At 42.6% G+C, this 21,291-nt stretch overlaps 1 protein-coding gene across 2 annotated transcripts in view; it reads left to right on the top strand.

Moving 5' to 3' along the window:
- LOC142814503 (uncharacterized) overlaps positions 1–21,291 on the top strand; it is a 337,659-nt gene that overhangs the window by 53,450 nt on the left and 262,918 nt on the right. For both annotated transcript variants that reach the window (XM_075893307.1, XM_075893306.1), the window contains exons 2-3: positions 5,546–5,586; positions 10,035–10,088. In XM_075893307.1, the coding sequence (XP_075749422.1) occupies positions 5,546–5,586; positions 10,035–10,088 (95 nt within the window). The remainder of the gene's footprint in view (positions 1–5,545; positions 5,587–10,034; positions 10,089–21,291) is intronic.

The raw sequence follows: 21,291 nt of genomic DNA on the forward strand, positions 1-21,291 counted from the left end.
GCAGAGACTTCACAACCATTAAATTCTCGAATGACGTATTGATGAGGTGTGTTATCGCGAATACGGCACAGGGCTGACAACAGGGATTGTAGGGCTGCTTCGGAATCCATAAATTTGATGACCACAGTTGTTGCTTACGATAAGTAAAATAATTCTTAGTGGTAAAGCGGCCCAGCCTACTGGCTACAGGTACGGCAGTAGCCCTTGTGTGACATCTTCCGACGGCGGTAGCCTCAGTCATATCTCCTATAGTGTTTCATTGTATTTTTTTCTTCAAACAATTTAAGGACATGGATCAGTAAACTCCCAGCAACTATTCATCAAGACATTACTTCCAATCATCAGGCTATCAATAACCAATATTAAAAAAATAGAACGAAACAAGAGTGAACGCAGTTCATCTATTCTTTCATGAACACCAGATTGTTATCGCTTTGGTGCTACACACTCTACTTGGTGTATATATAATTAAAATAGATGCCAGAAGATCACAAGTGCAATGCATCTAAATGAGATTCTCAGTGATAAGGCTTTATGGGAAGTAATCACCATCATCAACAACATTATTGGCGTTAACGAGTGTTGAGAAATAGGTGAGCATTAGGCGGTTGAAAATAGTCATATCACGAGCAGACATGCAAATGTTCTTGATCAAAGCTAGCCGAGTTTATACTTCCCACTTGTTCACTACATTTGTCTCTTGTAGTTCATGCATATTTATCTGAATAAAATATCAATATTACACTAAGAAATCAGTGGGAGTATTTAACAGCTTCACGACAAAAGCGTTCGTTATGTCGTATAATCTAGCACAAATAGAGATACGTAAGACGGCACGACAACACCACTACAAGTTCATCAAAATTTTTGTCGACTCTTACTTCCTTCTTTTTTTTGCATTGCGTGACCTGGTATGTTATGTAGCGGCTTACTTTATTCGCAAAAAAATTTGAGATATATTTTGGTAACGTAAGAAGGTTGTGATACAAAAAAAAAACCAACAAAAGATTCAGTTACAAAAAATATGTCACGTACAACTCTAGCCAAACGTATTCAGAGGCCTTCCAGAGTGTACACTTAGTGCGGTTTAAACAAAGAGCCAAATATCTGCACAAGTAGCTGCGAAACCATCCACGATCGATAGCAAAAGGATACTACGCGGCACAATATTCATTAGACCTAAAATGCGGAAACAAGTGCCACACAAGACCGGAGCTGTGGGTCGCGCCATTCGAGCAAAGAACGACGCCAGCTAAAAAGCTGCAACGGTCGGGCCGTACGAAAAAGCCTTGTTTTCCGAGCAGCCAGCCCCCTTAGAAAGCCAAGATGGCCGCTGAGCTCGAACGACCGGGTGCGGGAAAACAAAAGAGAGCGGCCTATCAGAGAGAGGCACTTACCGATGATGTTGGTCGACTACTAGTCTGTTCTCGCCTTTGACCCCCCAAGAACCAACGAGGCAATTCCGCTGAAATGCAGCCCTTAGCCAAACGACCCAATGGCACTCGTTCGCTCTCATCGACGACGCCCTCTTCTTTGATGTTGCGGTGCGCTGCTTCAACCTGCCTTGATTTCGATTCTTTCTTTCTTTTCTCGACATTTTCCTTTATATATTTGTATAAGCAAGTAGATTGGATAGTCATGACAAAGCAAATGCTCCAGAGTGTTCCGACTCTTTCGTTCTGTTGTTGTGATTTGCTTCTCTGTGAGTTGACAGCGGCGCAGTTACAGTGCAGAAACTGTTACGGGAATTTGGTTGCGTTTCTGATCATGTTTTGTTACCCTCAGTATTCTGTGTACGTTAACATTTTAGGATTAAGAAAACAGGTGCGGGCTACGCTGATAATTTATGCGTAAAATTTTTAGTACCATTAAACCTTTAACTTATTTCAGTGAGCGAGTGGGTCAGTGAGAGTATGTCTGTCTGCGTGTGTCCGTGCGAAGAACTAACCTCTTTGTGTGCAACTGAAAATGACAGCAACTACTTAGTCATACGTTATATTTAGGTGAATTCTAATTGATCTTCTTGAAGCTCTCAGTTCAATGATCCGTATTTATGTCCTTCGAGAGATATTTGTAAAGGTATTAGCAGTTTTTACAATGGCCAAGAATGCCGTTTGTAGGTTTTAGTAAGGCACGTGTGTGCATGCCGTTTGTAGGTTTTAGTGAGGCACGTAAACTTTTGTGCCTGACACCAAAGGAGGAGGAAGGGGAGGAATGAAAGGCAGGGAGGTCAAGCAGACGCACGTTCGGTTAGCCCAACACACACAGTAGAATACCACCCTATCGGCTTGTTAAATGTCTTTATTTTGTTTTTTTAAAAAAAAACAGGTTATAGGGCCATCACACTGATTCACATATATCTGCTGTTTTGATTTCGAAATAAATACCACTTTTGTTAAGTCAAGCAGCTGATGTAAATCTGCTATAGAAACGAAGCATGAGGTAGTTGCTGTTATGTGTTGACTTTAAAAAGGAAACGTCTGGATAAGTTGCAATTACGCCGTGCCATCCCTCGAAAGCACTTCTTTTAAAACTTGGCAGATTGCGTTCGTCTTCCAGCTAAAAAAGTTTGAAAAGCTTAAAGTTGCTGATTTAGTGCTTCTAACGCGGGTCCGAAAGGGACGCCAACCGCTAGGGAAGACACCACACATCTTGGGAAACGGCCACTGCTAGTTTTCACAGTTTCCATTTTTTGTTCATTGAACAAAGTAAAAGAGGGCGTAGGTCATAAAATGAGAAGAGAAAGAAAGGAGAACTTTGTGCTGAACCAATGAATCAGCGTGAGAGTAACCTGTGATCGCAGCCTAGCTTTTTATGACGTGTAAATCGCTGTGGCTTATCCCTATGTGGAAGCACTCATACGATGTAATAAATATTGCAGATTAGTGATGTAAACACGCTGAAAAGACACTGTAATGAACATGTTCTTTCTCATTTTTACTCAATAAAATAAGGTAAGTTGATATGGTTCACAAGTTTAAAAACAATAGCACTAAAAATAACAATATTACTAAAAGTGTACCGTCACGCCATAGACAAAGAAAGAGAGCCCATATTTCGAAGACATTAGGCGTTTTCACGTTAACACGTCCTTTCTGAAAAGCAGAACCCGACTTGGAACGCGAAAGTGCACTCACCCTGTCATGTTCTGTGCCTTGAGAGCTCTCGCACAAAGGGGCAGTGAAGAAAGCGTAGAGTATGGGCTACGCAATCCAAACAATGTCTCTGCAGCTACACGTTGTATGCGCTCTTTCAATGGACAGAAAAGAGGGCTCGGAGACCAGGAACACGTGGAGTGCCCGGGGCTAGTTTTGCTAGTTTCTGTTTCAATCCTGCACGCTTATATTCAAGTAGATGTCTGGGAGGAAGAAATGCATGGCTCAGTGCCTGCATTTTACTTGCGATGTGTCCGGTCCGATAACTTCACTGCTTATCAACTTTTTTTTGTACTACATTACGCACCCGTTTTTGTCACAGTGAAAGCAGACAAATGTGTACAGGAAGGTGGGTAGGAGTGAATTTTCCCTCAGTAAAGAACTGCAGTGTGCTGGTCTGTTGCCCTGGGCAACTGCTTGTATGACCTCATCTCGTTGAACATACACTGGCGGGCTATTTAGATTGTTGTTCTTGCTTAAGGCTAGTCTAAAGGAGACGATAAGCTAGATAATTTATCAACTGTTTATTCTCTCCAGACATACACATTCAAGTTATGTCACGCTTTACTTATATGCTTTTGTTAAAATAATATTGATCGTAAAAATTTACTTATTAAAGTTTATTTCGTTGGTTAGAACTTGTTGATTAGAACTAAGTTTTAAAAAACGCCAGGCCTGCGCGGTATACGCGCAGCACAGTCACAGCGAAAGCTATAAGAGCGGCCTTTCAGAGCCTTTTCGAAACACTCATTGGGTAACTACTGCAAGCACACTTGCTTGGTACCCACTTGCCCACTAAGGCATTATTAATAAACTTTTGGTTATGTAGGCCGACATTCGCTATGCTATTTTTCGTCATTATTCTGAGAAGCATGGTATACTTTAAACACTTGCAAAGAAGTTTGTGCCAATCGTCCATGCAGTGGCTGAAGATGATGAGGAAATATGGCTGAAGTTGGTATGCGCCACAGTTAATAAAAGAATAAGAACAAGATTTTGTGAGGTTCGGAGCATTGGACGTCCAATTCGTCGTAACGCGATTCGCATTGTGCGACGACTGGTTGTTATTTCGCTGTTGTAAAACGCCTTATAATTCTTATTAACGCGATTGCTTTCCCGACATTAAGCCTGCCTAAGGCAAGTTTGACAACAAGTTAAAAGCACCGGTGTAACTCAGTAGCAGAACATTAGGCTGTCACCCAGCGGACCCGGTTTCAAGCCCCACTGTGTCTATAATACAAGGTTTTTTTTTTTTCTAATTTCACGCGATATGGTTACGGATACCGGCGGCGGTGGCAGTGGTTGACAACATGCAACTGCGCGTGACCCGAAAAGTGATCTCGTAACAGCTTTCGCTGTAAAAAAGTTGTGTGTTAACAAATCCAGAACAATAAACTACACTGTACACTGCCAATATTCTAATGCGTTTGTGAGATGTTTGTGGGCGATTTATCATCAAGTGCAATTGAAATACACCGAACAAGACTTATGACCCTTAACTCAACCTAGTAATCCAGACCTTACAACCACTGATTATTATTGATTTCTTGTTTAATTTGCAAGGATTGTAATTTGCATTGTTGGTCGGCACGTTCATCTCCAAAGTGATTTTATTAGTAAAATCTACCAATTTGTCTGAATTCTTGTACACTATGTTATCTATAACAAAAACACTGAAGAAGACATTCACAGTAGCGTCGGTTAGCACAGCTTGCTTTTGTATCTTTGTCTCGTTTGTCAAAACATTTTTGGGTCTAGTAGGTCACGGAAGTTTTTGACAATGGCCATGTGTACGAACGGTGATAGTGTGAAGTGCGTGCCTTTTTTGTGAACAATAGTGAGTGAGTGCATATGCTCCGCTTCTGACTCTCTCACTTCCTTTTATCGTTCTCTATTTACTTATTGTTCTACGCTTTTATTTCTTCTCAAAATCTGGTAAACCAGATATTTGTTTTCATTACCTTTCCCACGTTTTTGTTCTCTTGCTATTCACATTCAAAAACAAGTCCGTAAGGTCGTTGTTTGATTTGTGATATGATCCTATGGTATGTACTTACGAAACTTTCACCTGTCAGTATATATGTGCCACAGCTTTGTCATTAAACGTTAAGTTGGCTTTAAGCAGTTGTTCGTATTTTTAAGCAATACCGAAATTCTAACTCGCCCAATAAGACATTTTGACAAGTCTGCAAGCTTCGCCCTACTCGTCATCATTCAACTCGTGGATATGCTGTGATTGTTTTTACCTGCTTTGCAATTTTCAAGCCGGAAAAGTTGGGGAAAATTCTGGTTCACGTTAATAAAAACCAAGTTAAAAATAAACCCAATAGTAATCTATATTTTGATGCAATGCCGTGATTAATTGTTACGTTATATTTATCCAATCACAGGCCTGTGCCCTCCATCGTCATATTCGCCCACAATAGTTCTGGTGAGTGCCACTGCCTATTGATGCGGTTAGCAGCGACGTTTTCAAGCGTTATAAAGGCACAAGAAACATAATAAAACTGGTGATGACTGCTTAAAATTCCTGTATCCTATTACTATGACGTCATTTGGAATGTAGAAGAAAAATTATGATCTCAGTAATAGAGGCAACGTCTCTATTATCAATAACTCTTAGCTAGTCATAGCAAATTGAAAAGGTTATCCTCTTCGTTTTGCAACAGTGATTTAGAAGTTTTAGTATTTCATTGCTGGATTTCACAGATCGAAACGTGTGGTCCATTTTTCTATCTTAACCATCTCCCATTCCCACGAAGAGGCCGCAGTACAGTTGTGAAATAACACTCTGCTTGAGAAAAACACAAAAGTGTTTTATGCCGATGTGCACCGCGGCTTTACCCTCGTACTTCCGTCACAGATATAACGTTGAAGAATGTGCATCAACAGAAGGGAATGGATAACTAAAAGCAAAGCTCGTTCACCGGAAATCAAACCTACGACCCCTCGCTCCACAACGCGCGGCCTGAACCCACTCGTCCAAAGAGCACATGTTCGTCAACTAACGAACGTGGGCTATTTACCATTGGCAGTACTCGGAAATCAGTGGCCTCTGCATTTGCTTGTTAAGCGAGCGCCTCTACGGCCATTTGCTACTATAGTACGTGCGCCTATATCCTGACGGGAGTGGTTTGTTAATCATGTTCAGTCACCACAAATTACAGAGAGCACGAAGGTCACTTCACTCGCGTCAGCTTTCACATCTGCGGAAGGAGTGGGCTGCTCACACGCAAAGAAGTTACAAAGGTAACACTTGTTAGTTTGCGCTCGTCCTGTGAATGTTTATTTCATGCTTGTTTGCTCCTTGAGGAGCGCGCTGCAAGTTTCGAGATGTTGCTGTTGTTCGAGTGACATTACAATGCGATGCTATTGCACTCATTATTCTGTGGTTTTGGTGAAACAATACGAAATAAACGCTCTACTTACCAGCTCTGTAAGAACACCTTTCATTTTCGTGTTACGCCGATTCCCACGACAGAGGAATCGACCATGTGTTCGTTTTTCAACCTTCAGGAGGTTGGGAGTTCCTTACTTTTTTACCTTTCATGGTAATCTGGCAGATATGGGGTTGTGTTGTACGCTCAAGGCCACTGATTTCATCTCCCACCACGTCGATCGCATTTCAATGGGGCGAAAGGTTGAGAACATCATCGCTATAAAATTTAGGAGCGACCTTAAAAGCTGAGGCGGCCAAACTTTTTTAGTGCACTCCCACAGTGGCATGCCTGGTCACCGTATCTTGGTTCCAGCAGGAAAATCTCTTTCTATACTTTGTTTTGTTGTTTTTTGTTTCTATAGTTTTCTAACTATATAAGACTAATACACGAGTTCTTGAACATGGCTGCATGTGTTAACACCAGAGTCCAAGCCAGAATCATCACAACTTTTGGAAAAACATATGTAATAAATTTAGAGATTGGTGGGAAGACGAGACGGGAGGCAGTGGATTAGGAAAGCGTCGGAAAGAGCTGGACAAGGCAAGCACAACTCTGGTTTCTTCTTATCCGAAAGTGTTCACGGAAGAGGGCAGAAAAAAAGTGGAGACGCGGACGAGTGGCAGAATAGGGAATCGTTCGGTGACCTGAGCACTTCCCTCAAGGAACGCGTGCAAAAGAAGAAGAGTAGGCATGGCATAAAGATAAGCGGAGTGGCCCCTCGGGACTTTCAGGAGGCGACGTTTTCAAATGGCCACGGGCTGCACGACAGAATACCCTGCAAAAAAAAAGGAACTCTGGAAGCCACTAAAGGAAGCTAGAAAGGAAGCAGAACCTGGAGCAGCAATAACGCAGGCAAGGAAGCACGCGGCATCCCCGACCCTTAGCTAGGTGTCTCTAAGCTACTGATGGTAAATTCTTGGATTCGTGGCACTAGTTCATATCTTTCCTTTTATTTTCTAGCTTGGCAGCTGTGTCAACTATAAAAAAAAACGGAGGAATATTTGTAAGCAGAAAGGATAGCGCGGATGGCGCTAAAAGAGTCCATTTTCCTCTGGGTATTTCCGTTGTGGGAGAAAAAAAGAGAAGATGATGAAATAGGCAGTAAAAACCCTGTCTCCCGTAGTCGTTACAGTTGATTCCTCGGCAGTATTTTGATTCTATTTTGCGTCTCCATCTGTCCTTTCTTCCGTTCTGTGGAGACTCCTCGCGCATTGACGTCAAAATAAACAAGCAGAATGACGGAGTACGCTGCCCGCTTCTCATCCATACGCTACTTCCTGCGCACATACCTCCTCCCCTTTTCCCCACCCATCTCTCCACTGCTTTTTCCTTTCGCGCTTTTACGCCTTCGAGGAACTCGAATAGTTGGAGGAAACTGAAAAGTGAGCGCGTACACCCAGCGGGAGGAGGGAGAGAGGGGAGCACAAGTTGAGGCGACCCCTGGTCTGGGCTACTAGTAGCCTATTTTTATGTTATACCGCTGAGTCTTTCTGAAATTTTCGATTTAGAAACGCTCGAATCCTTATATCTGCCCCTTGCCGTGTTATTTTTGCACCGACCTCCCTACCCTGGCCCCGCTCCACATATTCGGCTGTCGTCGGCCGTCGTTCTCGGGTAGGAAATGAAACTGAACATTGCACCCTGCATGATGTAGGAAGAAAAAGCAGGAAAGAAGGGGGAGGGGGGGGGCTGAAGCACAGTGGTAGAGAAGACAGTGCCCTCCAGATGATTCTTCACTCCTTTTATTCCGCAGACTCACCGACAGCTCCGTTGAAAAAGTCTATGGACTCCTTTTTGTCCCCTTTATTTCCCGCCTTTCACGTAGCAGCAGGCCCCGTGAAAATCCCATGAAAGGTACAAAAAGGCCGGCTCAGTGAGCCAATAAAGTTCGGTCCCACACCGGCTGTCACACCTCGGCGCGCTAAGGAAGGTACACGTCATAAAGATGCGCTGGGTAAAATTTGTTCTCTGCTGACGAGCGTACAGAAAGACAGGTGAATTACAAAGAGTTAAGTGAGGATCGATTCACATGCGCTTCATTTGAAAGGCGACTAGTTACGGTTCATGTTAAAAGATGAACGCAGGGTTAAAGCAGAAGAATGGTTATAAAATTTGGAATAAGCGTGGAAAGGGAGCTTCCTTGATTTCGAATGATGTGGCGTACGAAGTCCTTCCATAAGGTCATTCTTATGCAAAGGGCACCATAGTTTAGAAGGGGACATACGATTTTTAGCTTTTCAGTTTGTTTGCGACTAGATAACAGGAGCTCGCGAGAACAGGAGGCACCTGTTTGGGCTGTCCTACATTGATGAAAATCGTTGTCCTGTTTCGGATCTAATTACGTAAAAATTCTAACAAGGACAGTGCTCTGTGCAGGGTTGCACTTTGATGCCGCGTGACACAAACACGCGTTCATGTTTGCCTGAGAAGTACTTTAGTTTCTGCTGGCTGGTTCATAGACTTAGAAAGTGTCTGGTCAACGTGTTATGGTTAAGCGAGATAGCGTTCATCTACTTGGTTCAATATGATAGGACGCGGGCCGTTGGGTTGAGATGGGAATGGTTCAGCCAAGAAAAAGTGCCAAATCTACGCCTGCTTGCTTTGATGCCTAGGTGCACTTCACTTTTCTGTTCTGGTGCTCTTACACTTCCAATATATAAAAGTAATATATACGTTGCATACGATGACGCTCTGTTATCTGCCAAAAAATTTGTAGAAATCTCACCAGCACACCAATGCCCCTTTCTGCTGAACCACTTCACTGACAAATTAAATTTCTTAGGGGCTCGATCTACCACGAACAATGAACTTTGCACATAATATGAGGTCCTGTGCGTGTATCTTCGAAACATCGTCAGGTCGTACTGTCATTGATCAATTATCTGTTCGATATAGGTCTTGTCGGAAGGCTCTAATGACTGAATATCTTATATAGGAAGGCTTTGATTTACCTGATACCCTAATGTAAAGAGTTTTATCAGGTTCACTTGGTCACAACTTTTTTTTGCATATTTCTTTTCTCTCAACTGAAATTTTTCAGTCCCCTTCCATCTCTATACAGAGTAGCATGCCAGTGATATATAGACGCCGGAAGAAATCCTTCCTAGTAAAGAGTCTCTCTCTCTCTCTCTCTCTGTGTGTGTGGGTGTGGGCTGGCTTCGTACTGTCAGTTCATGTGTAAAGGTGCCTATAGGGACAGACCTTTGCCTCGCTGATTACATGCTTGACGTAGCTATGAGGGGGGGGGGGGCATGCGTAAAGATGTGCATGTATTAAAGTGCGCTTCCCTGATCGCAGTGACTAAGCTGAGGCACAAAAGCAGAAATCACACAAAACAAGATACAAAAGAGCCTTATTAAAGAAAATAGTACTGATGATTTGGTAAGTGAATTACGCTAAAAATATTCACTTATTCGATGCCACTTGATTTGTGCTGCAGGAGATGAAATGTCTGCAATCTACGTGCCTGTGGAGAGAAGATATCTACGAAACGGTGGGTCTTTTCGATAGCTGCCACTTTTATTTACAATTCTTAGTTTATCGAGCCTTGTTTTTTGCTTTCTTATCTGCACCGAACACGTCTTCAGTGCAGCGATCTCGCACGATGAAAGCAAGATTGAAACCTACTTCGTAACCACGTTTTTATTTCAGCCGGCACTCTTTGATACCCCATGTTTGCGGAGGTGAAAAATGGTTAAGCACTGAGGCGTCACTATTGCAGTTTGCTCCTACGCTTCACTGCGTCTTTGCCGTAAACAACTTGGGCCTCTCCTTTTGGCAACACAAAGAGAAATTTCATTTCTAGATCATGTAGTGCTGTGCTCAGTTGTCATAGGCTAGTTGCTGTTGACGGCTTGAAAGAAGGAGTATATATGCCTTTCTCTCTGATAGCTACAGCTCTGTGTTCGAACGTGAATACTAAAATAGAGATAGCGTCACAATGACACGTTATTAAAGATTCTTGCAGTAATAATGTGCACGTTAGGTCTATTTTAGCACTTATTCTGAGACCGGCAGACCGATGCAAGCCCTTTAAATTGTGTGGTTCCACCCGCACATGCGCATAAATTCTATGTTTATCTCAAGCTGAACTTTCCGCCTTTTATAATAATTTTTCTAAACTAAGTTATCAGATGGCTTTCTTGGTTAATATCTTAACGTACCAACTTCTCTCACGTCTATTTATTTTTTTCACTTCCATCGAATACTTTTTTACTGGCAAATCACCGACATAGAAGGTTATCCTCATCTGCGGTATAGTGATCAAAACTTACCATCATGCTTTCCTGAACTTCATCATCCCAAGTTTCCAACGTCCCTGTTAACATCGTTGCCCAGCGAAAATATACAGGGTTAAAACTACGCATTGGAGCCCATTCGTTCTGACGTAAGCAGAACCTAGGTTTTCGTCAGCATGATTGCCTATGACTGAAATCGCACGGCCACGCGATTTCCTTATTATTATCACTGCTTCCAAGTCACTGAAGATCTCTTTGCGTATACAACAAAGGTCGCCTTGCGTGACAGAACCACTCAGAACTCAGCGGGGCAAGAAGAGCTGCAGCCGCGGGTAATCCGTAATGAATATTAACAAGGACCTGTATGTGGCCCGATTGAAATTGACGTTTCCGCGTGGCGGTGCAGTTTTGTGAGAAGTTGGGACCAAGCGCGTCGACTTACTCAGCGATGAAGGAGTAAATGAAGATAGAGGTGGGCAACACAATGCAGCGGCTGACGGCAGCGACACATGAAAAATGGCATGCTGGCGCAGCTTCCAATTACAATGAAGTTCAAAGGAAAGGGGCCGCTTCAGGCAACAATCTCTATGCGCAGCCTTAGCAGAGCTACTTGGGCACCATATTGTCGGAGTTAGTAAATTAAGCAATTGTTCTACAGTTTGCATTAAAGACGGAGATATTGAATGGAGAGGAATGTTAGGCTTTAATGAAGATGTGCGTTTGTTCACGCAGACACTAGTAGTGCAGTAGTAATTAGTCTTCTCTCCATAATACTCAATATTTGTAAACGAATGTCAAACGTAGGCTATGATACAGTGGGTTATTATTCATTTAGAGTAGATGACTGAAGACGCAAAATGAGAAGGCAATTACCTGTCCTGGTAATTATCATGCTCCACTGCTGTCGTTAAGGTCGAGGGAAGGAATTTCCGTTTCGACAGCAGTGTTTTCGAAGGAGGTGAATATGCTTGAGGCCTGTGTACTATGGTTTAAGTGCGCGTTAAAGAACTCCAGGTGGTCGAAGTTCCTAAAGTCTTCCACTTCGGCAACCCTATTCAAATTGCGTGATTTTTGGACGTTAAATGCCAACAATTATTGTTAAGAGTGTCGTATGATGACTCTCTTAAGAAGTTCCCGGCTCACCAAGTTGAAGCTGTCTAGCTTAGTGGACACCGAGACGCCAATTTCAATTTTAACTGCGAAATATTTAAAAGGTCTACGTCCTGTAGGTAAGTCACCTTTAAGGGAACTCCGTACGAGCGGGAAGGCGGAGCTGGATTGAGTAAACTGTTAGCAACATTGCATGGTTGGTAGAAAATGGCGGGCAACCTACTCGAATACGTCAATTTTCTGCGCGACTTTTATACATGCATTTGGATGGTCGGCAAGCTACCACGTTAGCTATAGATGGCAAGCACGTGACTGTATCTGTGTTTGTGCACGTTGTCTAAAGGAAATAATATTAATAATAATAATAATAATGCCTGGAGTTTTTGTTCCATAAGCACGATATAGTTATGATAATACCACCGACACGATATATATATATATATATACATATATATATATATATATATATATATATGTATATATATATATATATATATATATATATATATATATATATATATATATATATATATATATATATATATATATATATATATATATATATATATATATATATGATATGGCACAACGGGAGCGTTGTCAACAAGGATAAATATATTTATTTCCCAACAGTTTCGGGAGGGGTCCTCCCTTCATCTCATCCCCTGATGAAGGGAGGACCCCTCCCGAAACTGTTGGGAAATATATTTATCCTTGTTGACAACGCTCCCGTTGTGCCATATTTCATACCTTCACGAAGACTAACTGGCCCATTGAATTACTCCCACTATATATATATATATATATATATATATATATATATATATATATATATATATATATATTGGAAATAGGTCTATACTTAAGGACTCGTTTTTCTGCGTTTTGACACAATATTATTGAAATCAAACAGACAATAATGACAAGGAAAGTATCGGGGAGGTTATTAGACCAAATAGTGAGGTAAAAGTGAAGAAATAAAAGTGGGTGAAAAGATAACTTGCCGTGGGCAAAAACCAAACCTGCGACCTTCCAACAACACGTTCGATGCTGTACCACGGTGGCTATCCTCCCAGCCACTTCATTGTGTATATATGAGAATATAAACGTGGAAGTGTCTGTCAGCACCATCTGTAGCCATGGCGGTGAGTGTGGCACACTCTTTTATGAGCCTGTGTGGCGTCACATAGCACGTGAACATATTAAGAGCTAGCAGCTGACCAATAGTCCCTCTATACAACCTAAGGCACCAAGTCTGCCAGTACGAGCTCTTGTTAATGAATAAAGGAAATAGGTGTATCAATAAAGGCTCGTTTTTTCGTGTTTTGACACAATATTATTGAAATCAAACAGACAATAATGCCAAGGAAAGTATGGGGGAGGTCACTAGACCAAATAGTAAGGTAAATGTGAAGAAAGAAAAATCTGTGAAAAGATAACTTGCCGTGGGCAGGAACCGAGCCTGCGACATTCGAATAACGCGTTGTTCGAAGGTCGCAGGTTTGGTTGTGATTTTAGTAGGTGATTTTCATGAAGTATGTGATTTCATTTCATGAAGTAGGTGATTTTCAGGCCCGCCCTAGAACCCACTAGGTGAAGATGGTTGGGATTCAGCGGCATAGTCAGAGGGTGGCACAAAAATCCGGCGCCTCCTCCCCCTCCACATTTAGGGGCAAAACTTCTCTTAGTCTAACCTTGTCCAGCGTCAGGCGTAGCCGGCTGTATCTCCCGAACAGTATATTATATGGCACTCTCTCATCACCAATTTTCGTCACATTTCCTAGGTAGCGTTGGTCCTATGATGCTAGATTTTTACGTGAGAGCTAAATCCCGCTGCTTCGCGGACCAAATAGTCACGTGATTTGTTTCGTCCGGCGCAGACGCGGAGACCGCCCATGCATACAGCCAGAGCTACGCTCGCAGAATACTCGTGTCTACTATCTACTCCTATGCTTATGCAGCGCGCTTATGTGGTCATGTACGCCACGCGCTGTGAATTAAAACCACCAATCCGCCACCAAAACCACTAAAAACTACTCACTTCTTCCACTGTCCCACGAAACACGTTCGGTCGTGGCCGCAAAACTAAAACATGTTGATTTTAAGCCGGCAGCCTGCTTCTAAGGCACGCCAGTCCTACCAATGTTGACAGATTTGACGCTGAATCCTCTCGATTAACAGTAGACGACCGTCCATTGGTGGGTCGAAATAGCGGCGACACATTCCATCCGTGCCGCAAGCGGAGGAGAGCAGAAGAAGCGAGGACGGCACGTTTCAATGACGCGCACGTCACGTGATGTGTCATCCGCTGTGAAAATTTCTACTCCGTTCTCTTGTGTGAATCCACCTTAAAGTGTGTGCAATAGATGGATGGACGCACGCGCACGTGCGCGGACGAAGGCACGCATGGACGGAACCACGAATGGACGCACGCGCGCATCCAAAAATAGGGCGGACGGCTAAATGGTTGGATGAATATATGACTCGCTGATCATGAAATGAATTATGTCACAATCCTTACGAGTGTCTTCAAACCCTTTATGCCAAACTTGTGGCACATACCCACGGGCGGGTATGTGCCACACGTTCGTGCGTGTATGTTAGTATGTGCGTATGTGCCTCAGGTGGTTGAGAATTTCATACTGCCCAGGAACCGCGAGAACAGACATAGGTAGTTTGAGCGCTTAAGCGCAAAGAAAAAAAAATGGCCTCATATCTGCATGTTTCACTACAAATGTCAACGGAAGACGATAGTCTTGCGTGTGGAGTAAACAAAACGTTTATTTGATGTTCTGCGCGAGAAAATTGGTGAAATGTGTAAAGTATTCTAAAATAGAGCAACGCCCGGTCAGGGAACTACTTTTCGAATAGACCCTGATGTTCGTGAAACGTCAATTACGGTTGCGGTGCTGGCTATTCAATTTTATAAACAACACATATAGTTACGTGATTTCACAATACAACCTACAGGCAGCTACAAGTACTCCTATGGTACAGTCATGTCGAGTTAACGTCAATTAAGGTTAGGCCCCATCCGATGTAGTTGACTTATGGTAGCTCCGGACACTGTAGCAGTGTCCGCAGCTACCATCTTCGCGAGTAGTAGCTCTTCATATCAGCTCACCACTCCTGGTGTTCCCAATATTCATGTTGCTGTTCGAATCGTTACGCAGCTCTGTAAAACACTGGTTACATAAAACTTAGGTGGCTGTTGAACGTTATGTTTGTGCGTGAATTTGTACTTATTTTTAAGTTTACGAAGGGGTTTACTCATGCAGTAACAATATCTTCAGGGCTACTTCTTCATGTTGTATCAATAAAAAAATTACAACACAGTGACCTTCCGCTCGGATACTTCGCATTATGTTGATCCCCAGTGTACGTGGTTTCTGCCGAACTTTTTTTCGCTCATATATTTTGTATTCGCTGTTTAGAGGTGGTATGTGGAATAGTTAGGCGTGATGGTATAAAAACGCTCAGCGCGGAAATAAAGTTTTCTGACAAGAACTGCTCACTGCGTAGGTGCCAAGTGGGGGAGGGGAAAATTTTTGGCAGCTGCGCGTTCGTCGCTGTATTCGAGCGTTCAACCTTGCCGCCCCTCTTGGTGCATGCATCGGAGAGCATTGGAGTGTGCACGAGGTAAGACCGACAGCAAACCATTCTCCACTGAGAAATGGTGCTAAGCGTGTCAAAGCGTTAGCTTGAAGTGGGCGAATTGTTAAAAAAAAAAGCCGCACTTGCCAAGAAATGCGACATTTTTAAGGGCGTTTCACTTTGCCTTTTCAGGCGTCCACGCGGGGAAGTAGTGGTTAGGACAGCGTGTTTCGGTGCATGACCATGTCAAATGAAATTTTTCTACGTAGTTTTTTATTGATTACCTTGACGTCACGACATAAAATGCTAGACGTGTAAATAACGGTCAAAGCCTATTCGAGCCACAAAAACATACTTTACCTTCAAAAACTTTTAAGTTGGCTTTGCCACACGTGTACTCTTTGTGTGGAGAAACACCTTACTCTCGCATTGCGATCGATATGTCTGCAGGACCCAGGGCAAGGGTCTTTTCGTATGCGTCTGGCTCCTTCTCACAGACGCGTGAAATCATACGCGCCTGTCTTACGCGTCGCGAGGATGCTTGCGCACGGATGGCGCGAATACGAGCTCATGTCTGGCACGAGGCTACTTGCTGGCGGTAGAAGGCTGTGCGGCGGCGACACGACCCGTCTGGAGTTTAATATTCCAGGAAAGCTCTGAGAATGTAAGCGTATAAGTTATTCGTGTCGTTGCATTGTGATGATTTTTTCACTTGAAATTAGCCGTGTATTGAGGTCTAAATGCACGTTAGAACACTCCAGGGGGTCGAAAATAAGTTGTAGTCCCTCAAAGGTGTCGCTGGCAATGCTATTATGGATATTCGTGCGTAAAAAGAAAGGAAAAAAATAAGTTTCTAGAAATAATTGTGCAAGTTTTAGGAGCCATATGCGGTACGTCTTAGTTTAGTGAAAACTACAAAAACTACGACCATCTGATGCCAGTCAATCGTTCAACTCAAACTAAGTTCACGTGCATCTAGCATTTCAATTCGACTAAAATTCAATTTCAATTCGTGGTGGCTGGGATTTTGTCCCGCTACCATAGGGTCAAAAGTCTAGCTTCGTAACCACAAGAGCACCATAAAAGTGCGGTATTTTTAAAAATTAAATTGCGCTTGTCCACCAGTTTTGAAGCATTTCAGTATATTTCTGAATCTGAAAGATAAAGAAAGATGTAACATTCAACCATCATGACCGATGTGAGGCAGTTTTCTATTTGGAATTGCCCCGGAATAATATACATCAACATGTTATACAATAGGAAGTAAGAAAAATACTAGGGAGCACATCGAGCGGTGTAAAACGAAAAGCTACTTTTAGATGAAAGACGGGTGTCTATTATTGAGATTGAAACTTGAAATCACCGTTATACTACCATCTTTGGTTGTTGTTTAAAAGTCACTTTAACGTACAAGCAATTTACGGTTATTTGTACAAAAAAAAAAACGCGTGGTTGTTTCCGTGAGTAACAGTGGGACACCCTAAGCGTAAACGAACAGACGAAAATAACAAAAAGTGCTCACAAAAGTTTTTATTCTGTTTGTTTTTTTTCGGGAACCCATGTAGAGCCCCTACACTTGTCTCACCAGTCAGCGCAAAATGGAAGCAGGTGAGCCCTGTTGCCACACAGAGGAATCGTTGCATTGATTGATTGATATGTGGGGTTTAATGTGTCAAAACCACCATATGATTGAGAGACGCCGTAGTAGAGGGCTCCGGAAATTTCGACCACCTGGGGTTCTTTAACATGCATCCAAATCTGAGCACACGGGCCTATAGGATTTTCGCCTACATCAAAAATGCAGTCGCCGCAGCTGGGATCAAATACCGCTGCCTGTGGTTTAGCAGCCGAGTACCTTAGGCACTAGACCACCACGGTAGAACGGAATTGTAGCGTGCAGAAGAAAGCTAAATCAACTGCAGATTTCGCCTTAAAGTGGACCTACTTCATGAAGTTGGCGCTAAAACCAAGCAGGACAGTAGTTTTTGGAACAAGCAGCCATTTCTTACATTGAATGCGGAAAGAAAGTAGGCAAAGCATTCAGCCTGTCTGAAACATGCTAGCGTCTTACCCCATCTACCTTATTATTTACGACGCAGTTGAAAAAAGTCACTTTGTTAATCCTTTCATGTTTTCTGCTCATGATCCCGGTCAAAGATTAGCGCATTGCTTCGACGATCAAAAGTTGACTTCTCCCAACATGACCACTGGTCTGTTCTAGTTCTGTTCTGTTATGACCGTCTTGCTGTGGACAAGTAGAGTTTCAAAAAACCTTGGCTACAAAACGCATAACGCCAGCTGAAACAACTTGAAATAACACGGTAATGTACAGTTCACCTCCAGAAGTTCACTTTGAAATAAAGCGTTCATACGCAGACATTTCTAGTTATACCTAAAGTGTATGAGCTTACCGATCGTTCTGTATACCTACAACAACAAAAACCTGTACACCAAAAGTGATTATCTAGTCCGGTGTCACGAAGAAGCCATCCAGGAATATTTTTTAAGTAATTTTGAATGTGAGGGGGTGCCTGCCAACACTTGCTAATTTCTTTAACTTTTTTTTTGTTCGCGTACTTAAACACTCCAACAGAATGTGCTTAAGATTCTCATCTTCGTCATCAAAGTAACTTTCTGGTGAGCAGGATTGGTGTAAACCAGCGGTCAGTCGGGCTGCTATGGTTACACTACTTCTGTAACTTTTTGTCTCTCAACCGCTCGCAAATGCAAGTTTTATTTGTTTCACATATTTATTCTAGTGTATTATGCCGACGAATTACCGTCTTTCAGCGTCGTCATTGCTTATTACTAAGATTTTCAAGTTTGTGTAAAACTGCACCGGGAAAAGAAAACATAAAAAAAGGCTGTTGCGAAAAACAAAAGAAGGCCGAGTGAGCTCAAAGTCTGCTTGCACAGCATTACCAAGTGTTTGGTCTTAATCGCTGTCAAAGCTTCAGAATAATCGCGCTCTCATTTCTATTCGTCTATCACCGAGTTAATGCACTGTTCCAGCTTTTACTTAGTGTTCTTTGCTTCGACCACGATAGCGGTTTTGCCCACTCTATGCTTTAAAATATTAGTAAACAAGACAGCCAGCATTTAATACGTCATAAAGAAGATGTCATGGTATTTTCAACTGAATGTGCGCTAACATTATAGCCAGCAAGGACGAAAAAAAATCAGACAGTGCACCTGGCGTCATTAAGGATCATCTAGGTAAATGGGACCCTTCAGCTTCAATCCATCATTAGGGACCGTTGTCACGGTCTTTTAGACACAAACGACAAAAGCGGCCTTTCGTCAATGAAATATTTGTACTTTTTCCTTCAGTGAAACCAACACTATTGTCAAGCTCTGTACCTATACTGAATTGGTATTTCGTTGCAGTGGCTTGAGGAAGGCTTGCTTTGACAGGCCGTCTTTTGACGCATCTAAGAACTCCAGTGAGTTACGTAGACCTTGTCACCATGCACAAACCGCAAAAGCTTTTGCAGTGGGTTAGTGTCAAACAGAAAGTAAATACGGGTCTATCAAACGTTAATACAAATCGTAAGGCAACGTTAGTGAGCTCCATTGCATAATGGTAATTTCGTTTCACAGCGTGTTCTGCGTTCGACAGAGGTTTACTTTGTTTCGGTGGACGCTTCGCAATATTTTGAGCAACGAATCCCAATTATTGTCGAAACAACTGTATCTGGCCGCTACACTTTATCAAACGAATTGCTTCGTTATTATAGAAAAGCACAAAAATGAAAGCTAGAAAATTTTTCGCTTCCGGCAACTTAAACATTGGATCTTTGTTAAGCAAATAAGAAGAATATAGGATCTTGCCTATGAATAAAGAAGGGGGTTGATGAAAGCAGTATACATAGATCAGCTTATTTGGCGTACCTAAAAATGCACCCGCGTGATGGAAGGGCGCTAAAAGTGAGAGTGAATAGGTATTTTTGGGTTATTTTTGTGAATGGGAGTTTTGAAACACGTCCTTACTGCAGAATAATTTGAGCACTGGCCACGTCGAAGAGTCACGCGATCAGTCTTAGCTGTTTCTTATTGCTCGTTCGTGTGAAAAAGGTGGGGAATTGTGTTGGAGGTGATCCAGAAAGAATCGTCTACATGCGTTATGCTTGCTGCTTCGTTATAAACACGGCATGTGTTATACATGCGGCATTGAACATTCGAGCGTTAGAGCTAGTAGCTGCGTTTGTTCGAGAACACAGTAAGCTGTTCGTATTTGTGCTATCTAATCTAGCAGATGAGCCCAAAATAATCTGGCATACCCCCATGTATTTTAGCATAGTTCGCGCAAAGCAGTATTTGCGTGTTTATGGACTGCCAACATAAAGCATGAGAATGGGTGACTGTGGCAATAAATTCGCTGTTTGTTACGATTGATGTTCGTGTTATATGAACACGACATCCTCAATCATTAGATCGAGGAAAAACAACAGATATTACATATTTAAATACTTATGTTATCTTTACGGCAAAAAAAAAACAAATTCTCTGACAAGCGTTTGTACAAAGTCGCATTGGATTTTCAAAAGGCACAGTCATTTGAGAACGTTAGTGTAACTGATGTCTAAAACCTGCACGATGTTTTGTTCTGGACATAAATGAGATCGCCTCGGCGATCCACTTTTTTTTTTCCCCGAATGATTTAGCTTATAGATCCAGAAATCTAATGGGGCATGCACGAGCTTTGGTTTATTCCATACAGAAGTGATGTGCCGGCTGGCAAGCTCACGAGGTACTTGTTTGTCACTTCTGTGCAGAAAGCCCGAATAATACATGGTGGTTTGGTGTGTGCTGTAAACGGGCCGCACAATTCGAGCATTCATTGTCCCAGGATAGCAAAATAACTCAGAAGCCTTTTACTGCCATCGAGACATTCCCTAAGAGACGCAAGCCTATTGTAAGGGCTATGAGTGAATGCTGTGTTTGCCAGAGCGTTCGCGTCCCGCTCACGGATGAGCGACACCACGGCCTATTGCCGCTGACGTTACCAGTAGACCAAACATAACTTTGGTTGATTGTCAGTGTCTGCAATGAACGATGGACAGACCCAACCGCTCGCATTCTGATCAACTTGATGAACGAAGGGCTTTTGTTAATATTGCCACGTTCCATTTCCCAAGTTTTGTTATCGTCCCAAAACAATACACAATACTCAGCGCAAACCACGGCTGCAGTTTTCGAGAAGCTTCGGGACTGTACTAGATCATTTCGATAAGATCCCACCTACTGTGCGAACTGTACAGATTATTCTGGAACCTACGCCACCGACAGCGATAACGCTAGAGCATTCGATGGCAAGATAATAAATGCCGACGCGCTTCGCCGCTGGTCAGTAGGTGATCGACGGCCGATGCTCCGTTCACTGCAATTTGTGCGAGACTGCTACTGTAATCGAACTTTCCATTTACCGGGCACAGGTTCGCCCAAATAAACAGTTCAATCCCAACATAAAGTCTCCTGTCTTCGGCCACGTCACGACCCCGTGACAATATATAAACTTCTTTACAAAACCTAAAGGACTTGCCGCCTCGTCAGAAGACCACACTAGGACTACGACACTTGTTGAGAACAAGCGTCTTGGGCAGCACCTTTCATTGAAACATCCTTTTCGTACTTGTGTTTAATTCTAACCCTTATTCACATCACCAATGTGTGCTGTACAGAACAGGTTACTTTCACCTCTATCTGTTAAGCCGTTTTGTGAAACTCCCGCTGTTAACGAAATAATCACCTGCT

Source organism: Rhipicephalus microplus, chromosome 4, assembly GCF_043290135.1.
Source record: "Rhipicephalus microplus isolate Deutch F79 chromosome 4, USDA_Rmic, whole genome shotgun sequence".
NCBI classification, from domain to species: Eukaryota; Metazoa; Arthropoda; class Arachnida; order Ixodida; family Ixodidae; genus Rhipicephalus; species Rhipicephalus microplus.